At 39.2% G+C, this 20,878-nt stretch overlaps 1 protein-coding gene across 3 annotated transcripts in view; it reads left to right on the top strand.

Annotated features, from left to right (window-relative positions):
• Window positions 1-20,878, top strand: part of NGEF (neuronal guanine nucleotide exchange factor) — a 57,287-nt gene that overhangs the window by 17,979 nt on the left and 18,430 nt on the right. For 2 of the 3 annotated variants that reach the window (XM_053460089.1, XM_053460090.1), the window contains exon 3: window positions 6,511-6,589. In XM_053460089.1, the coding sequence (XP_053316064.1) occupies window positions 6,511-6,589 (79 nt within the window). Of the gene's footprint in view, window positions 1-6,510; window positions 6,590-8,226; window positions 9,189-20,878 lie in introns of those variants that run through there. The other variant, XM_053460091.1, reaches the window with a different exon arrangement.

Here is a 20,878-nt window from a genome sequence, read left to right as displayed (position 1 = left end):
GGGAGGGAGAGGGTAGATTGTGAGAAGGGGGTAGGGAGGGAGAGGGTAGATTGTGAGAAGGGGGTAGGGAGGGTAGATCGTGAGAGGGGGGGTTAGGGAGGGAGAGGGGAGATTGTGAGAAGGGAGGGAGAGGGTAGATTGTGAGAGGGGGGTTAGGGAGGGAGAGGGGAGATTGTGAGAAGGGAGGGAGAGGGTAGATCGTGAGAAGGGGAGTTAGGGAGGGAGAGGGGAAATTGTGAGAAGGGGTAGGGAGGGAGAGGGTAGATCATGAGAAGGGGGTTAGGGAGGGAGAGGGTAGATCATGAGAAGGGGGGTTAGGGAGGGAGAGGGTAGATAGTGAGAAAGGGATAGATGGTTGGGGGTGGGGGGGCCCTTAACAGATTCTCGCACTGGGGCCCTGAGGTTTCTAGTTACGCCCCTGCTAAGATGGCTCATTTGATTTTAATAACATCCATTCACTGCTGTCCATTTGTAAAAGCTGGTATATATATATAGGAGCGTGGTCATGCCAGCCTGTGATTAACTTTCTTTCTGCATCTAGAAAAGTTGTGTTCTATGTGTTTTTTGGTATTTGTTGAACAGAAACTATTTTTGGGGTCCTTTCTTTTCTTTATCGAAGGACAGAAAACAATTTTGGTCCGAAATACGTGGGTTTACATTTGCTCACACTCTTTCACACTCTCATTCCAATTCACTCTAAATGTTTCCCTACCTTCTCTTCCCACCACTTCCACTTCTGTCGACCACTTCTGCATCTACTTCTATTTTCTCCCTTCGCTATTCTACCTTCAGTCCTTAATCCACTATGTTCTTTCTCTGTCTGCATCTCCAGACATAACACAGGGTCAACTTCTGCAAAAATTGTAGCACTGTGGTTGCGTCCTCCTCGATCCTTCAATCAGGGAAGAGGACATCACCTCAAGCACCGTCACATTGCCCTAAGTTGGCATGAGGGCAAAATGACAGCCAATGCGGTGACGTCCTCTCCTCTAAGCATATTGCCCTCTATTTACCTGAGGGCAAAATAACGAGGCTTGCAGTGGCGTCCTCCCCCCAATTGGAGGAAGTTGCCGCCGGGTTATATCCATGGAAATGCGAACAATAAAAGAATATAGCAAATTAAGGATTAAATATTGAAGACAGAATAAAGAGAGAGGAAAAGGGAAAAGATAGAAGATGAACAAGAAGATGCATAAGCGGTTGACAAAGAATATAGGGAAACAGCGTGAGAGAGAGAGAACGGGAATGATAATGTGAGTGAGAGTGAATGTGGGCACTAGGCAACAGATTTTGTTCCAGAGTGAAAAATGTCCCCAATGTTTTACCAAAATGATTGGGCAAGGAATTACATTTGTTGCCCAAGATTGATTGGGCCAAAACTGGACCAAAAGGTTTGTTCACATTTTTTTTGGCCCATCTGTTTTTGCACATGACGAGCATTTCACTTCATCAAAAAATTACCCCCATGTACAAACATCAATAGCCTGTGGTGTATGTAAATCTTCCTGCTGGCCAGTCTGGAAACAACTGGCTTTTGTAAATTATTTGGTATTGCCGTCACACGTGATGTTAAGGTTTGTTTATTGCTTCAGTTACCTTACTTGATTTTGGAGACTGTAGGCTCTATGCAGGGATAGTGGAAAAAAATCCCTCGGCCAGAGGAGAATAATACATATGAAGCACATCAAAGAATTTCTAGTTATCACATGAAATGCACTTAGGTTCTGGAGAAACACCCTGTAATCCTTGCAATGAGGGCCTTAGGGTTTTCAATTTTGATTTGAAATCTTAAGTAAGATTTCTTATTTTTATAATTTACTGTTATTTTGTCACAAAGCCTTTTTAAATTAAAAAATGAAGTATTTACATCTTTTTATGTTTTTATGTTCCCACATAAAATGTATTGTTTTGTTTCATAAAGTCAAATCCTTTGCTGTCAAAAGCTGTTCTTTTTTTCTAAATTATTATTCACTCACATTACCTGCATAAACCCAGAATCCCTCTGACGTATGGGTGCAATGAAAATGGCGGCAATATACACTATATAATATATACTATACAATATATGGATAAAAGTATTGGGACACCTGACCATTATACCGGGACAGGGACTTTTTTGACATTGCATTCATAAAGGAATGTTTCTGTGTTTTTTTTCCCATTCATCAAGCATTTGTGAGGTGAGCATGTGTGTGAATAAGAAGGCCTGGCTCGCAAGCGCCATTCCAGTTCCTCCCAATGGGGTTGAGGTCAGGGCTCTGTGCAGGCCAGTTAAGTTTTTCTACCCCAAACTCATCCAATTATGTCTTTATGAACCTTGTTTTGTTCGCTGGGGCTCAGTCATGCTGGAATAGAAAAGGGCCTTCCCTAAACATTTCCCACAAAGGGCCCAACCCCTGAAAAACAGCCCCAGACCATTATCCCTCCTGCACCAAACTTTACAGTTGGCACAATGCAGTCAGGCAGGTAATGTTCTCCTGGCATCCGCCAAACCCAGACTCACCCATCAGACAGACAAACAGAGAAGCGTGATTCATCACCACACAGAACATGTTTCCACTGCTCCAGAGTCCAGCGGCGGCGTGCTTTACACCACTCAATCTGACGCTTGGCATTGTACTTGGTGATGTGAGGCTTGCATGCAGCTGCTTGGTTATGGAAACCCATTCCATGAAGCTCCTGCCGCACAGTCTTTGTGCTGATATTAATCCCAGTGGAAGTTTGGAGTTCTTCTGCTATGGAATCAGCAGAGCGTTGGCAACCTTTACGCACCACGCCCCTCAGCACTCGGTGACCCCGCTCTGTGACTTTTAGCATTTTAGTGTACAATAGGGTTCACAGGGGAAACCCAGCTTTTCATGGCTGAGCATGATGGGAGTCGTAGTCCAGATCATCTTAGGTTTTGAAGACCACATATGCCTGTTTTGCATCTGGTCTTCTCTCCTATAATTCACGCTGACACTAAGCAGCACTTTTCCACATGGAGAAGCAGCCACGCGGATGTTAAAAACATGTCAGTGCAGAAGTTACTGTAGGACTTTATTTATCGCTATGATTACCTCCTGTGATATATGGAGCTTTTGTTTGCAATGTTTGGAGGAAGGTTATAACTATATTAGCCTCCTAGTGATATTCCCAAGCAGGACTGCCGTATCTTAATTTCACCATATATTATATTGCAAGCATACGCTGTTGTCATAACATACTTTTATGTATGCATTCCAAAGGTGAAGGTCTCAGAAAAATGATCTGATATCCAGACATAGGTGGTGCTACCATGAATGCAATTTATGCAATTGGTTAAGAACACCGACTTATCATGTTACAGGGCTATAGCAAGTTTTTAAATCAACAATTTGGAGTATGAGGCCCTGTTCAGTGCTTTTACTTAGATCCCCTTAAAGCCATACCTGAGAACTCTCAGGGTTTTTGCCCCAGTCTCAGGATCCCAGGGTGAAGGGGTAGATTCCCCAGGTCACAGTCTGCTGTGATCATGTCTAACATGTCTGAACACCTAATCTCCTGTTTTAACCCCTTGTTTTCACCTGGTATGGCAGTCCCTTTCTAAAAATTTTAAACTGGTACGAGGAGACAGGAACAAGTGGTCACAGGGGTCGTCCGAGGCACCATAGAGGCACGGGCCATGTCACATTTGGAAACGCTGCGACCCCTGATGTAACTCCACTGATTTCTGTGAAACCTTGTCCTCGGTCTAAAAATCACAATCCATAAAAATGTATTTTTGCCCCAATGTTTCCCAGTTCACCACTTCTTCCACTTTACTGCAACAACTTCAATTTTTTTGTTGTTATCTAAATTGAACACATCGCTGCAAAGACTACTTTGTTATGCTATGTGCACGTTCATCGTTAAACAGTAATTTTACAAATTATAATGCGCAGGAGATAAGATTAAGGGAAGTTGACCACAGCTTCTAATGGTGCAAATTCCTGAGTTGCTATATGTTTGTAATGGGGCTCAACAGTGTGCATTTCCTGCTATTATCATTCATTACAATGGATGCCTTGTCTCTAGTGTATAATAATGAATGCTTACACTCCGTTCAGTTTGTGGCATGATGTATCTGTTTGACGAAGCTTGAGTGAGGGTTGTATAAGCAAAAGGACCTGTAAAAATTGTGTGGAGAGGAAAGCAACATCGCTCTGTGTGCATCCATTGAGTGTACGCCATTTTGATTTGCTTGCCTTGCATTGATTGCTTACTGCATACTACATATGCTGAAATGAAGACATCAGCTCTTACCTATTTAAATGTTTATATATTTTGCAAAAAATCATTTAATGTTGTCACCTTGTCCCAAAAGTCTTTACTACAAGGAAAGCACATAATTAAAAGTTTAATACAACTGTTTTAACAGAATGTCACTAACGCTTTGAGTGTAAGGGTCAGTGGGGTTTTAGGGTGGGGGAGCGGGTCAGGGTAGGTATGAGAAGATTGCCAATCCTCACTACATTACATAAAAGTATTTCAGTGATGGTTTACTAGGGGATTTAAGATTATATGACCCTTTCTGCCTATTTATTTCCTACATAGCTGGCACTTAAGTGGTTGTAAAAACATTATTTTCCCAAAATTTGGAGTTCATTTTGCATGGGCTCCAATGCATTTTACTGCATGCACATTGGATCAAACCGTTATTGTATTTAGTACACAAGATTTCTGTCTTGTTGCCCTCCTCCCCTGGCTGCTTTGGCTGAAACCAGAACCCATTAGTATGTTCACTTGTAGCACATACATGCAGTAAATGCTCTGTATGCTAGCGAAAACATTGGTGTTCATATAACATATAGCATGTGATTGGCTACAGCTGCTCATTATGACACTGGTGGTATTTACTTCTTAACATTTCCGTGAAAGTGTATCTAATTTATCCAAAATCCAGTAAATGTACAAAATAATGCATTTACTTCTCCTGTAACAGGACTGAACGCTGTGTTCTAAACCATTTCCTAACCCTCATTTTAATAACATCAATAATAAATACACATGTGAGTTCCATGATATGAATGTGGCATGATTAATGTAGCCCATGGATGAGTGCAGTTTAGTAGAGTGAGCCTTAACAGAGCTAGGAGGTGGGCTTAAGGGGTTAGTTTGCTTTAATTGGTAAGGTGTTATTTGTGGGGTTACGGGTGGCATATATATATATATATATATATATATATATATATATATATATATAGGTGAGCCATTTTGTATGTGGATTCACTAACGTCTTTTCCGGACCTGTTTGTGTCCCACCCTCCTTTCCGTTACATTATGGTTACGTTGATTCATTTTGGTTTGTTTTTTCTCTGTTTTGTCACTGCGCCGGGGCTAGATTGGTAACGTTCCATGGTAGAGTGGGTTTTTGGTTAGGAATAACTTGGCTCAAGTCGGTGTGGTAGGGTTTCAGCTGGCCTGTGGCTTAGAACCTGGGGGTGTAGGGGTATCTTGGTATGCCCCTACAATGGATCCTTCAATAAGTTGTTGGCAATTTGTATGTGGTGGGGTGCCAATGTCTACAATGTTTAACATCGGGGGTCATTGTCATCGTTTTAGTGTTGTGGAAATGTTACTGTTATTCATTTGTGATGGTCTTTTTGACAATGATTTTGGTAGTTGTAAATATTCATTAAAGCTATCACAAGTATATTTTCCATTAAACAAACATGTTCGTGTCTTTATTGGGGAACTGGAGGGTGTGGGTTCTGGTTATCTTGGGCACATTCGACTACGCGCCTGTCCTGACTGGGAAACGGAGTCGCTTTCCACCTATAAACTGAAATCTGATTGACTTGTGATGATGGGATTGTTGCATTGAAAATCATGTCATTTCTGTGGTTAAGATCACAAAGTTAATAGTATGCCACCATTCTTTTCTCACATTAGCAACTGGGTTGAATATGGAATATTTTTTTTAAGTCTCCAACAGCGATGTTTAGAGGAAGAATACTTTCATGTCTGGCAATAAAAGAGATTAGTGGGATGTAGAGTTTTCTATCCAGAAAAAGAAATCTCTCCAACTCCTGTGTAAGCACTAGAGACATTGAACTAAATTGGCCCTGCCAGCTGACACAGAAACTTATCTGGCAGAGAAAGTCCTTCCGTTCACATATTAACTAAAGAATTCTGTATCCAGACAGAGCTGAATGGTGCCTTACTCTAAACAGCTGGTCTGCATGAGTAAACTCTTCCGAAAAAAAATAATTTTCTATTAGCCATCCAGATCATCAGCCCCAAGCAATTATCCCTAGCCCCCTTATCAGCCCTTCCCTGCCAACAGACCAGCTTAACTTAGCTGGAGCCCTCAGCAGCTTGGACCCTATAAAGGTCAAGAAAAGTAAATTGCAGTTCGAATAAACTCAATTACTCTTCTAAGTGGCTTCTCAAGCTTTTTATGGCCTCTTTAGCACAGTTGTGTACATGTATTCTATTAATACACAAATATTGTGATGTGATAATTCTATGGAAATTAAATTGTTCATTCCACTCTACTCATTCATCCAGGTCACCAGGGATATAGGGACCCAAGAAGCGTTCGTGTGAATGTTGATCCGAATGTCTCGACAGCCTCAACGAATTTCAGGTATGGCAAAGTAACTGGGGTAGCAATAAGTATCCAAAAAATAAATGGTGGGTTGAATACTACGGGAGTATGTTGTGTAAGTATAACCTTTAATGATGTGATGTTACACCCACAACCATGCACATGTTCTCAAGGTCAAAGTTTTGGAGCGATTCTCTTATGGAAGCCTACATACATACTCAAGAACTTTCTAAATAATCTGACCCTGAGACTTTAAACATTAACCCTGGTTTTCCCTGGTTAGTGCAAAATTGGAAAGAGCGAAACCGGGGGTTTTTTTTGCCTTCTTTTGGATCAACAGCAACAAAATAACAGATATAGGAAAGGCTGAACTTGATGGACGCATGTCTTTTTTCAGCCTATATAACTATGTAACCCTTTAATAACCCATTATGCAGATTCTATGTGGTGTCTCTAATACCTTGTCTGGTGGGATGTAAATATGGTCATTAAACAGACCTGGAGACATGGCGATAAAAGGCCAAAGTGTATTGTGCACGTGGCAATTCATTTCAAGGCAAACTGTAATAAACATATGGATTAACTGATAAAACATGTTAGCTTAAACCTGCTAACTGACGTGATTTTGATGATGGGCTGGGGTCCCTGAGACTACTGACACGGGCATAGCCACCGCCGTAACCTTCCCTGCACGTGGAGGAAGTCAGCCCTCAACACTACCCGCCAGCACTGATCCTGGTCTTGAAACCAGATCAAATTAGGAAGGAGGGAAACAAATCCATGTGGCAGATTTTTCCAAAGAGGTCTGAAGTCAGTGAAGCTCTACCATTTATACACCCCCCATAATTCCTGCTCACCAGCCCCTTCCCCAGTCAAATTCATTCTGACCTATTCACACTGACCTGAACCCTGAGCGCTATCTATGCTAACGATCTTCCATGCCCAATGAAGCAGCCCCTTATTGACACTGAATGATGGGCTGTGATCTCATCTCTAGAACCCAAACATCCCTTTATCCTGAACCTATGCCTCTGTATCCTAATGAATTCCCATACACTCAAGCAGTCCTGTTAATGCTCCAAGGCTGTTAAACACAATACTCAACAAGCTCTAAGTACCCTGAAACATGCATCGACATGTAGCCCCTGCATCATGGAAGCTTTGGTTTCCCGTTATTTAAAGATACACTTAATTGAGTAACATGCATATAAATAGGGATATCAGATAGCAAAAGCACTAATTAGGAGTTATATTATATATCATCAGAGCAATGTACAGTATGAATCTCCAGCTCCAGAATGTGTGACCCTTAAATTTTGCCCTGAGACCCTGAGATTGCAGCAAAAACAAACCTTGAGACCAAGGTCAAACTCTTAAAGTTCCCTATAAGATGTGCAGTAGGAGAGATGCAGCCAGGTAGGGAAACAATCTGGACAGCGCTGCAGTATATTCACCTTGTTATACTTTGCTCAGCTGTTAATTATATCCAATAAAGGAGATTAAAAATGGATTAATACAAAAAAAATCCAAACTTGCATATTTATTTTATCTCTCTGCTTTAATCTGGTGTAACAAGGGAAGACACAAGACAGTTGCTGTAGTTTTCTTTTAATTATTGATGTGAAACATCACGCTGTGATCACAAAAGGCTTACAATTACAAATCAGCGCTGTCAAGTTTAAAAATGCTTTCCTGGGAACAGCGAAGGAGGAATCTCAATGCCGCTCTCCTCCTGTCACTCTGCCGGTGTACAAAATGTTTGATCCGAGATATTTAAGGAGCTTTACAACTAACGTGTCATATAGCGCCTCCTATCCAGCTAAAGCAAAATCCTAAATACAACAAGAACATAATATATGTAGCGTCTCATTTTCCAATAAACCTGCACCAAGGACTGTTATCACCCTGTCAGCCTCTTCATTTAACAACTTCTATCACTGCGTGTCCCCGAGCATAGTTCTCTTTTGCTTTCTGTGTTTCTCTCACCTCTCTTTCCAAAATCTCACTATTAGTCAGTCTCTTCCGTCTGCCTTTTTTTCTATTTTTTTCTGGAAATCTCTTGTGTCAGTCTTTGTGGCAGGACTAAATAGGTTATGAGGTCACATATCCCATCTCTTCCATTGATAATGTCATCAACCGTAATCTGTCTTCAGAATACTGAGTATTTTCAATTTATTTTTATCTTCTTTCTCTAAGCACCTATTTTTTCCTTCCTCCTCCTGTAATTGACTCCCTCCCTTTTCTTTCTCCTCCTCTCTTTTCCCTCTTCTGTTTCCCATTCTTTTTTCTTCTGTTTCTTTTCTCCGCTCTGCTCTCCACCTTTGTCTATCCCCCTCTCCTCAGCTATTATTACCTCTCCTCTGTTCCTTTTTCCCCTCTGAGTTTCTTTCACTCTCTCCCCTATACATATTCCACATTTAGTAATAGAAAGACACCCCCCCATCCATAGACTCTTTTCTTTCCCGTTTCCCTGGTAACCACTGGAGTGCAGTCTCCAGTTGGCAAGCAGCGTCCCTGCACTCTCTGCACCCTGTGACTGTCTGAGAGAGTGCAGCATGGAGCCCCAGGCGCTGTCCGAGGAAGGGGAGTCGGATGCCTATGACCCACCAAGCCCTAGCGAGGGAGAACATACTGAAGGGTGAGAGACATGGCACGGAGGGGCAGAGCAGATTGGTGACAGCTATATATAGAAAGTGCTGGCAGTTCTGAGAGTGTGTAACCGCATGTGTAGGTGTGTGTTTCTGTTTGTCCTTCTGTCTCTAGAATCGTTGTGCCTGTAGATTTCCCTGCGTCCCTTTTGCTCCCCTCTGAGTCCATTTAGATCTACCTTTCCTCTGTTCATGGGTACTTCTCATTTTCATTCTACCTGTAGGCATTTATGTCGTCCTGTTTGCAGGACCGTGTGTGTGTTTGAACAGGTGTGTGTCACTGTGATTGTACACGATCACTTTCAGGCACCGTAAGGATTTTAAGAATGTTAAAAGAGATGTGGGTGGACGTTAGTGTATATGTGTCATTTCTGGTATAATTACTGCGTTTGTAACATTAATAGGTCTCGTGGGTGTAGATGAACACATTCATTTGTCTATGAACATTTGTATGCGACATACCACAAACACCTACATGTACCGTGACACATAATGACCCATAAAAATGGCATGATATCTGGCACATATATACTAAGCAGTTTTCTTCATCAAGAAGAAGACTTTAAGCCACATCTCTTGGGTGGCCATATCACTGTCTACTGCGACAGCACCATCTACTAAAAATGGAGCATTTTTGTCAGGATATATATATAAAGATATAGATATAGATATAATTTGTGTGTACCTTTCTTGATGTAACTGGTTTAGAATGATAAAGTAGTACACATGTCTCAGTTTTTGCTGGCGTGACTATAACCCCTGCATCTTGGTAACCAAATGAGTTTGTCTTGTGTTTCCTTGAATAGATCTGCTTTTGGGTAAATAGGATACAAGCTTTGTAAGCATGCGTCAGGCTGCGCTCTGCCGATTATATCAGTGTATGTACAAAAATAGTTATATGGCAGCTGGCCCTTAATACAGTCAGGCACTATTTTTGTACTGTTTTTCATTTTTGAAATATATACAAGATTTAAAATGAGAACAGGGGAATAGCAAATAACTTCTTATTACTAGCAACAATTTAAATAATATTTTTACACTATTGGGGCGAAAAGAATGTCACTTTTATACACCAGACATAGAGACATAGTATCCTGCTTTACTAGTTATACTGTATGATTGTTGTGGGGTTGCCATTAGCTGATATACTCCAAATTAACATGAAACCATTTGTGGGATACAAATATTTCAGTTTTGTCTGTTATTAAAATGACATTTCACCCTTGGATCACATGCTAGGTAATTCCGGTGACACACGAATCATTAACATGTTATGTTCCACAGTGGTGAGCATCAGATATTCAATGTTTAGCCAGAAATGTCAATTTCTTCAGATTATATTTTCTTCCAGTAGAGTTGGACAGAACCAAATAGAAAGCCTTTTAAAAACCTGATATGTGTCATCTGTTATAAGGTGACCATGCATCCATAGTCAAGCCCTATAACTTCTCTTTTTCATACATTTTTCTGTTCATACATAGTTACACTAGGTTTTGTATGCATGGAAGATACTTTGCAAATTACATGAAACAGAAGCCAAATGAACGTTTTCTTTAATACAAAACAAATACGAAAACAATACAAATCAGCTGCTATGCCAACTCCATGTAGAGTGACCACATCTGCTATTTTTCCTATTACAACTCTTCCTGATGTAAGGGATTCAAACCCATAACAGTTATTGGTCTGGTCCCATATTGAGCGTGACTTTATGTCTATCCCATGCCTGTTTAAATTCCCTCACTATATTATCCTCCACCACTTCAGCTGAGGCACTGTTCCATTTATCTACTACCCTCTCAGTAAAGTAGAACTTACGTTACCTCTAAGCCTCTGACTCTTTAGTTTTATGTTTTCTTATTATAACATTGCCTCTTTTAAATAAGCTTGCCTCTTGTGCTTTGTTAAATTCCTTTATTCATTTAATTGTTTCTATTGCACCCCCCTCCCTTCTCTCCTCCAAGTGGTATATATTAGTCTCTTGGTTTCTATCTTGCAAAAGCACTTACAATTTTTGTAGCCCTCTTCTGAACTTTCCTCAGTGTGTCAAGATCCTTCTGAAGTCTCCAGATCTGCACCATGAGGCCTGACCAGAGATCTGTCTTTCTGCTACTAATGCCTCTTGCTATGCAACCCAGCACCCTGCTTGATCTAAGTCTCTGTCTTCTGTTCTTCTGTCACTGAGTCAGTGCCCACAATGCTATATTCTGGCTTGGGATTGTTGTGTCCCAAGTGTATTATTTTAGATTTATCAACATTAAACTGCAGAGGCCACACTCTATCAACCACTTTCTTCTAATTTATTTAACTCATTTGCCATTTGACTTGTTGCACCCCAGGGTACTGTTGCAGATACCAGGGTATCATCTGCAAAATACCTTACCTTTAAGACCTACTGTAATACCACAAATAGAAATATTAAAAAGTGAGGGTCCCAAATACTGATCCCTGAGGTACCCCACTAGTAACAAGTCATTCCTCTGAATATACACCATTAACTACAACCTGTCTCCTGTCACTCAACCATCTAAAGATAACCCAGTGATGTCAATGCATTACCCAGTCCCCAATCAAAGGGGATATGTAATGAAAGCTCTATTTTATTTCATAATATATCAATTTTAATATCTTTTGCCTGATATTTGTAGGAGATATCACAAATTTACGCCTGCACATAAACAAGTGAAAGACAGGGGTGTTTTTACAAATCTGTAATGAGATGCACTTTTGCAGGATACCCGAGCGTTAAACCGTCCTCAAGGTGTACGTCTCCAGTATTTCAAGATCTCTTCGCATAAGCTTTGGGTAAATCAATCATTTCCTCCATGGAAGTGACAGCTCCACCTGTCCTAATGAAAGAGCCACCTGTGCTCCTGAGATCCTAAAATCCTGCTCTTTTGTTGAGGTGGGAAGGCTCTTTGACAACACACTTAGATCATTCTCAGACACCGAATAACCCAGTAACCCTTTCAGTGCACCTGAATGCAAAAGTCACCTGTTTATTGCAGACAGTTGGGTTAATTCTGCATAGCGTACGTGCACCTTGTTTACAAGTCCTATCAAGGCCATGAAAGACAACCTTTTACATTGTGCTTAGCAGGGACAGATTGCAAATATGCATCATCCAGGGTGACAGTAATGAGGTAATGCAACACACTCGTTAAAAGGTTATGCACTTCTAGAATAATGGAATACCCTGACAGCTAAAGTGATGAAGATTGAAGAGAAATTATGTCTTAAAATATAAATCCAATGAATTTACCTTTATACAACAATGTGCAGTGACTCATTAGCCAGCTTTTCTGATGTGTAGGGTTAACCATTTGCTTATCTATATAATAATGCTAATAGCGATCCTGTAGTACAGCCAATTCAGAATTGGATGCACAGATTTCAAGATTCTATATCATTCAGCCTCAATAGTATTTTCTTAGTAAAGCTGGAAGTTTCTGCAAATGTTGGAGAGATGGCAGAGTGTTTGAAGGATTTAGTGCTCCAGTGGTCTAGCAGACTGGGGATGGGGCATACCTTCCCTAATTCTATTAGTACAAGTCACAAATAATCAGTACTCGCTAACAATAATAATAATATAATCATAAATAAACTGTATCTATGTTCTAGGGGGCATACCATTTGCATGGGGGCTTTGATGCCACTTCATGAATGGTGTAATACAACATATCTATGGAATGTTCAAGAATAGATGGGGGCCCTAGAACAGCAATCCGTATTTCAATAATGTAGTATCACCACATCCCAACAGGGTATACCAGTGCTGTGCAGCTTTCCGTTTTACCTTGGTTCGTAAGTACGAGTATAAAACTACTGCACATATCATATGGGCAGAGAAAATATTTATAAGGTTAGAATGAGCTATTTTATTTTAGGACCCAAGAAAGGTCTTTTCCATAGAAATCATGGTTAACCAAAAAGCATGTATGAATGTTTAAGGTCCATATGAAGGGACACTGGTGTGCCCTGGTATAAATAGATCTTTTACGTGGTAAGAACACCTTTACACATATGCACCTTCCAGTACCTGTTTAATGCAGTCTAATCTGAGGATACTCTGTTGCATCTTGGCCCTGTATAGAATGAGTTCTAAAATACAGGTTTCATATGGTATGGCCCATGTAAGCACTGCTCCATATGTTAATTCTTATATGATTAATGTCGATGATTTGGTATCTAGGCTACTTAGAGTGGTTTTTTGGTTGTATTGTTTTGAGACTATAGAACATGTGCACTGTTATTATGGGTGATTCATATGTAATAACCCATATTACTACTGATAGAACGTAAGCTTCTAATGGTATAGCCAATGTAGTTGCTGCTAAATTTGTGTCGCATATAAATTGCCTGTATGCTGTCTGCTGTGATGTGGGTACTGTGATATAGAATAGATAATATCGTATATACTATAAGAGGGACTTCCTAGAAAAACCCATATGTGTGCAGCTGTAAATTTGGCTTCTGAGTGACCACTTCAGCCATTTTTTACAAAACATGTCATGTTGCTAACTGACACATATAAACTACTGTGTTCCTGTCTTTGTGCTTGTACATCATCCATACTGCAGGGGGGCACTTTACGTGTACATGTCAGTAACTTTTGAAATGTATGTCCTACTCATCTATGTTCTCCTAATGTGTGTCCTAGAACAAATGTGGTCTTGTATTTGGCCAACGTAGACAATATCCAGGTATATACTGCTTCCTATAGAATGACCAATGTATGTTTATGCTTCTTTAGCTGCTATTGACATTAGAACGTCCCTCATTTCTCTGCTTCATATGGGTCTCACTACAGAGTTATTCATTCATTAGCTGATCTAACTATAGTTCCTCTAGAATAGGGGTAGATAGTAAGGAGCTCTTTAGTAACTGTTATTCTACAAAGTCCAATGACTCTCCATCCACTTCTGGCTGAGGATTACAAGGGTTCTGGAAAAACCTGTGATACCATTTGGTAATGGATTAATGCTGTTTGCACTCTGCTTACTATGATCTATGTGTACACAACTTACATGTCACACTCACACTTCTGATCAAAACTGCACTCTAGTTCTCACACAGACTGAACTCAGAAACATATACCGTAGATTAAGCATTAGCGTGACAAGAGTTGCTTTCCTCAGGATCTACCCGAGGAACTGTGATTCCTATGATCCCTGCACATAACAAGATACTATTTGTCCACAGCAAGCAGTCTGATTCATGAGAAACAGTATTCTATAATTACTCTTTCTGGACTGTCAGATAAAGGTTGTATTGTTGTTTATTTTAGCCACCTGTTTGTTGCATCCCCAAAAATATATATCGATGTAACAAACAGGTGGCTACTGTGCCTAATATATCAGAGTCTGTTTTACAAGCAAGCATTGGGTCTTCTCTGTAATTGATGCTTACAAATGGATTGGATTGTGTGTACCACGCAGGAATGGAACAGAGGTTTATAGAATATTGACGTATGTTTATGTCATTTTCGCATGTACTTTGCTGGAGAATATTTGGAAAGATTTAGCTTATACTTTACATCAGCGAGGATCTTTCTCCGATGCTCTAGACTTTTTGTGCCCCAGAATGATATTAAGGTGTTCAGGAAGGATCATAGCTCCCGGCTGCGGTTGATTTGGCACGGTTTATGGGTTTTGGATTTCTCTCTTTTTCATTTTTGTTTTTTTTTTGGGGGGGGGGGGGTTGATACGCCAAAGGCTAAACTTTAATTAGAATCCTAGTTTGTTTTGTCTGTAGCGTGACAGCCCTATCAGCAGAACTTTATAGCTGTTCCCCCCGCCTCCCCTTCTCCGTACTCTCTGGTCTCCTATGTAAACCTCTTTTGTAGTTTATTACATCTCTGCCAGCCAAAAACTGGGTTAAGGCTAAATTCTGACCCAGTTAAAGAAAGCTTATGTGGTATAATTACCCAGCGTATGCATGGAACTAAACAGCACAGTGATTTTATATTTCATCCTTCAGGGGCCTGTGGCAAAAAAACCCAAAACATCTTCTGACCAGAGATCCCTCTTACTATGTTATCTACTCTATTGCAGGGTTTGACAACTTACGCAATTACACAGTCCCATTAGGAGGCGTTTCATTTGGGGGGCACATGGTGGCACGATAATATGTAGAGGGGGCCATGGCCCTTTTGGCCCCCATTAGCAGAGTCACTGCTCACATCGCATCAATGTTTAAAACCTCAAATCTTAAAAAGGGTTATTAACCTTTAGTTTTGCAGGTGATTTAAAAATCTTTTAACCCTCTAGATTGTAAGCTCGTTTGAGCAAGGCCCTCCTCACCTGTTGTCTCTGTAAGTCAATTTGTTATGTTACATACTACTTGTTATGTCCTGTCTACCCATTGTACCGCGCTACGGAATTTGATGGCGCTATATAAAACAATAAATAATAATAATAACCCCTTGGCTTCTCCATGCATTTTGAGTGGGCAAGTTTCTCCTGCCAGAATGTCAGCTGGTCATACAGAAAAAGCCATAGTTAAATATGTGTTAATTTTAAGAAATTTCTCAAATTTGCCTGTGCATTGTGCAGGGCCAGCTTAGCCCTTCCTTAGAGAGGGACTCACTATAGTTGGCACTTCAGTGAAGTTGAAATGTTTCTGCTCTGATCTGCAAGTTCGGCGTTTACAGAATAAACTGAATGACACCAAAAAGTTATAGCATAACCTGCTGTAAAGAAAAAAGTAAATAAACAGACTTTTATTGTTTAGCAATGCCACGGGAAATGTGGGGGATTTTCATTTTATAGCTAGATTGATACAGACAAGCCTCCCTGCTTTCATTTATTAACTTTAGAATCTTGATTGTGCTTTTGATAGCATGACACGGTAACCAATTTTAAAACAGGGGGAGGAATAAGCCTGCCAGATTTATAAGAGCCTTGTGCCATAACATTATCAAGGAGCTCATAGATCACAATGAAATATATACCTCAAAAGTCTTGATAAATACTACAAGAAGTTTGTTTCAAACTATAAACGTTAGATACAGCTGCGTCAGACAACCCACAAGTAGGGGCAGATCTCCTACAAACATCAACTCCCCTAAGTTTAAGGTGGGATAGACGGGAAAAGTCCTCCAAGACTGTTGCTTTGGCCTCAATTGAACTGCACAAGGTGTGACATTTCTTGTCTGTTTTTTTTTTTTAATTCCTCCTATCTATCTATCTATCTATCTATATATATATATATATATATATATATATATATATATATATATATATATACCGGGTACCCTGTGATGTACCCAGACTAGGCTATAAGTCTTGTGTGCTTACATCAGTAAAGGCTGAATTTCATTGTATTATTAATAAATTACATTACATTTTTAGTGAAGAACAGTGTGTCAGGGAGAGATATAGAACAGTTATATATACAGATTCTAAAACACAATTTTAACATAATTTGACTGCCAATTTCTGCTTTTCAAAAGGGTCATAGTTTTAGAAGCTATGACCTCATCAGTTCTTTCTTACCACATCCATGTAGTGCATTCTGGATTCTGGATTTAGTGCATCCTTTAATTTACTGCTTCTAGGGACATTCACTAAACATTACCCATCCAGCCAAATAGTGAACATTAGGCCAGAATCGTACGTTAAGCTCATTTTATGTGGAGTATATCTTTTGTAAACTACTCATATTGAGTTAGTTATCAGTAATAGACGATGCCTAGAAAACTTCATGAAATGAGCCCTACAATATCTGATACCTGTTAATGTATACTGTATGTATGTGAGTTAAAGGAACAGTAGATTCAATATTTTTTTATTTTATTTATTTTATAATGCATGTTGGAGTCTATTTTACATGAACCCTAATGCTTCTTAGCGAATTCAAGTTACCATATGCATTGGCTATTAGAGAAAATAAGACTCAACTAAGTACGTGCAAGAAGTATACCTCTGTATGCTACCTGCTTTCAGAACTCAAGTGACTAAAGAATGCCTGTACCTGTTTGCATGCAGCAGAATACACTGGAGGCCATGCAAAATAGATGAAAAAAATTGGTCTGGATTTTTCCTTTACATGTGTTGTGTAACATTTTCACACTGCACAATTATCCTAAGAAGCAATTGCTATAGTTTATAGCAGAAGTGAGAAAAAAACAATTAATTCAAAATAAAATTCCAAAAATATCTTTGCACATTATTAGTAGGACTGTAAAACTCAAAGAGGTACTGTGCCGTTTAAGGAGGGACACTTGGAAGGTATGCATATTGTGACTAAAATTCCAGACCCTTGTTTTGGGATTGCAATAAAGTGATTTCCATTCATTCATTCACATATACGCTCAAATTAAGGGGAAAGGGAGCTGATATAAATGCACAGCCCAGGAGGCAAGTAAAGCCAAGTGGTCCCATTGGCCCCTTGCCACCCTAATCTACGCACTTGCCACCCCAACATACGCATATGTACACACACTTATATAACCTTACACACTCACTCTAACACACATAGACATTATTACACTACCATACACTTCCTCATATTCACTAATACACCCCCACTCATGATAACACACATTCACACCACTTACACATACACATCTATGCTAACACATAAACATACATACATACATACATACTCGGACACTGTCCTAGCAACCTCACTTTCACCACAGGGTCAAATAACCTCGCATTATCTGACCCTGCTGCATTTCTGCCTCTCCTGCCGGTCCAAAATTGTTCACAAAGGGACAGTCTGACCTGGACCAGCCCTTTGGGGGCATCCACTATGCTAAGTACAGGAGACAGTAATCTGTTTCTTTCCCAAGAAGACTGCTCTAGCAGTCTGTGGATTCAATGAATCAAGTTAGCCTGCTGCTGCTTTCTGCAGACTCCGCCGCTGATTATCAATGAACAGTCCTATAAAAACAAGCATTTCAAGGTCACTTCTTGTTTATCTGCTCTTTGGAAACACTGAGCTTCCTCCCAGTGTGGCTACATTTCCAATGACCATATAGGGACAGGTTTGTAGGAGGCGTGGTTAGATGTGTGGCTAGTGATTGGTGCTTTACAAGGAATATGAATTAGAATAATGTTTATATACAAATTATTGACTTTTAGGGACATAGAACACTGTAATACAATCACACCCAGCAAATATTCTGTTCTATCAGTTGTATCAGTAGAGGAAAGAGGGATTTGATTCCCCGCATAAAGAGGTACACACAGTAGCCATGTGCCAACTTATTGAACAGGCCAACCAGCAGGAATATTACCATCAACGTTTCTGAAATGTATATATATATATATATATATATATATATATATATATATATATCTTTGTATATATCGTATATGTTTTTTCATTTCAGCCCAGGAATTAATGATGATAGGCACTTCCATAACACAGACATGTATTGATAAATGTTCTTGAATGAGGTAAAGAAGCTAAAGGCATTACTTGTGTTATCAGTCCAGGGTAACAGTCCTGTCCATGGTACTGACAGACCTTATGAACATCAGAACATAAACCTGATCAATTCTTTTAAATTGGATGTTCAGCTTTAAAAACTAAAAAGAAAATAACCACCGAACCTAAACTGATTCATGTATATTTGTAATAGACATAGTGTATGCATTAGGCCTGTTCGGCTATTCCTTCGTGTTTTATACATTGCTGTTCTCTGTTGGTGAAAGTGTATTGGTTCTGGCAGCCTTTGCAGGAGTTGGGCGATTAAAAGGGAGAGGGGTTAATATTTATTTATGAGCACTCTTCCACTATTTGTCACTAAACTCACATTCATTAGGACAAAACAGTCTGTCTTTTACAATAAATATTTCCAAAATGCATTTAGCAAGCCAACAAATGATCAAAATACAATATAGCATTGCAAAAGTGTTCAAGACCTGTGATGTCCTTTTTTTCTGATTTATGTTATTTGGAGCTGGGGTAGAGTTACTATAAACTCAAACATCACTACTAAAAGACAAAGGTGTTATGTAGTTCCAGGGCAGGCAGCACTGTAACGATAAATATATAATTTAGATTTTAGAACAATTGTTTTATTTGTTGAGTTTAAATGTTGATAGCTAAACTATAAGTGAAATAAACACACTAGACGCTATCTAGAAGATAACAATATTAAGAGGCATGTCTATTAAATTGCATAGATATATAAAAAATGAATGTTTGGTTGTCCAGTTGAAATAATTAATGTACATCCTCTAATACTCTCATATTTGAAAACTAATACCAATCACTTTGGTTATAATTTTAGATTACAGGTAAATGAGTGAATAGAGGATGAAAGGATGTCATTTTTTTCCCCTAAAAGGCTTTGTTTTAGATATCATACAAGTTTATACAGGGTTGTGAAATATGATGTAGCTATATAAGTCTATAAAAATAATTAGAATCAATCTCCAGGAAGGAAACATATTCCTTATAACCGCTTTGTGACTAATAACATACCAGGTACGTCATCAAAAGATGACCCTACAAGACAAATGGCATAGCTGGTATGCCATTGGTAAAAAAAAACAAAAAAAAAACAGTCCCCCTCGTGATCGCCTATAGCTGGCAGCTCTGTTACAATTTCAGTCTACAGCAAATTCCTTATATTTAATGTATATTTTTAAGATTTTGTATTTAGTGTGGTGGGGTTGGTTAGAAAGTGTTCATGGTTTAAAAAAATAATAAAAAAAACCTTAAAATAAATGAAAATTGTATATAGGAATAGAGGTTGGTTTGCAAATTAGGGAAAGTTAACAAATATATTTTTGCCCCATTTAGACAAGCTGTGAATAAATGTTTTGGGTTTATTTTCTCATTATTTCCCATTATCCCAGTTTTAAAAATGTTACTCATAAAAACATGGCTTGCATATATGAACATGGTTTTAAAATAGCTACTACTTGTCCAGTAGGGTACACAAAATAATGATTGAAGCAAGACATGGCAAAAACATGAAATTTGCTCTGGCCCTGTAGCATAAAAAAGCCTTAGGGATTAAAACCAAAGTAAAGTACTAATTTTATGGCTGTAAATCACTCCAAGCCAAAAAAAGGAATTCCTAAATGGGGACACTTGGGAGCTGTTCTGCAGAAGAAACAACATTGCGCCTCCTATACTATACACAACATTGATTGCAGACTACAAATTAAAAGACAAATACATGCCAAATTTATTGAGTCGATCCAGTAAATATAATCCCAAAGAAGTACTGAAAAACATCAAAGAGATATTACTAGCCACCTGAGAGCAATAGCTGGAGGGATTTAGAGAATTACAGAATTAACCACGTAAAGAAGGCTTGAATAATGGTTTGCATGCTTTCGTTCTAAATTCAGACAGTAACTACTCTAGAATGAAGTATCAGTATTACTGTTCGAAAAGTGATACTGTTCAAGAAGATACCTAGGACAAAATATATGTTATCTTTTTTAAAAATGGTTATTGTTGCAAAACTACAAAAGGATCTCTCAGTTCTTCCAAACATGTAATTGTCCCTTCCCTGCGGATAGAGGGGATGCTACATCTGCCTCCCTATCATCAGGTCTCCTTATCACATTTAGTATCATTACAATCTTACATTCTCTCTTTCTTCTAAAAATACTAGCTTAAATTTGGTCCCACCTGATCTTTGTCTGGTTCCAAACTTTGTTTTTCCCACAGCCAACTACTGATCAACCTGCTCAAAATGCTTTTCGTG

This window comes from Spea bombifrons, chromosome 3 (genome assembly GCF_027358695.1).
Source record: "Spea bombifrons isolate aSpeBom1 chromosome 3, aSpeBom1.2.pri, whole genome shotgun sequence".
In the NCBI taxonomy this organism is placed as follows: domain Eukaryota; kingdom Metazoa; phylum Chordata; class Amphibia; order Anura; family Pelobatidae; genus Spea; species Spea bombifrons.
The sequence above is the reverse complement of the archived record's forward strand: the minus strand, read 5'-3'. Positions and strand labels throughout refer to the sequence as shown.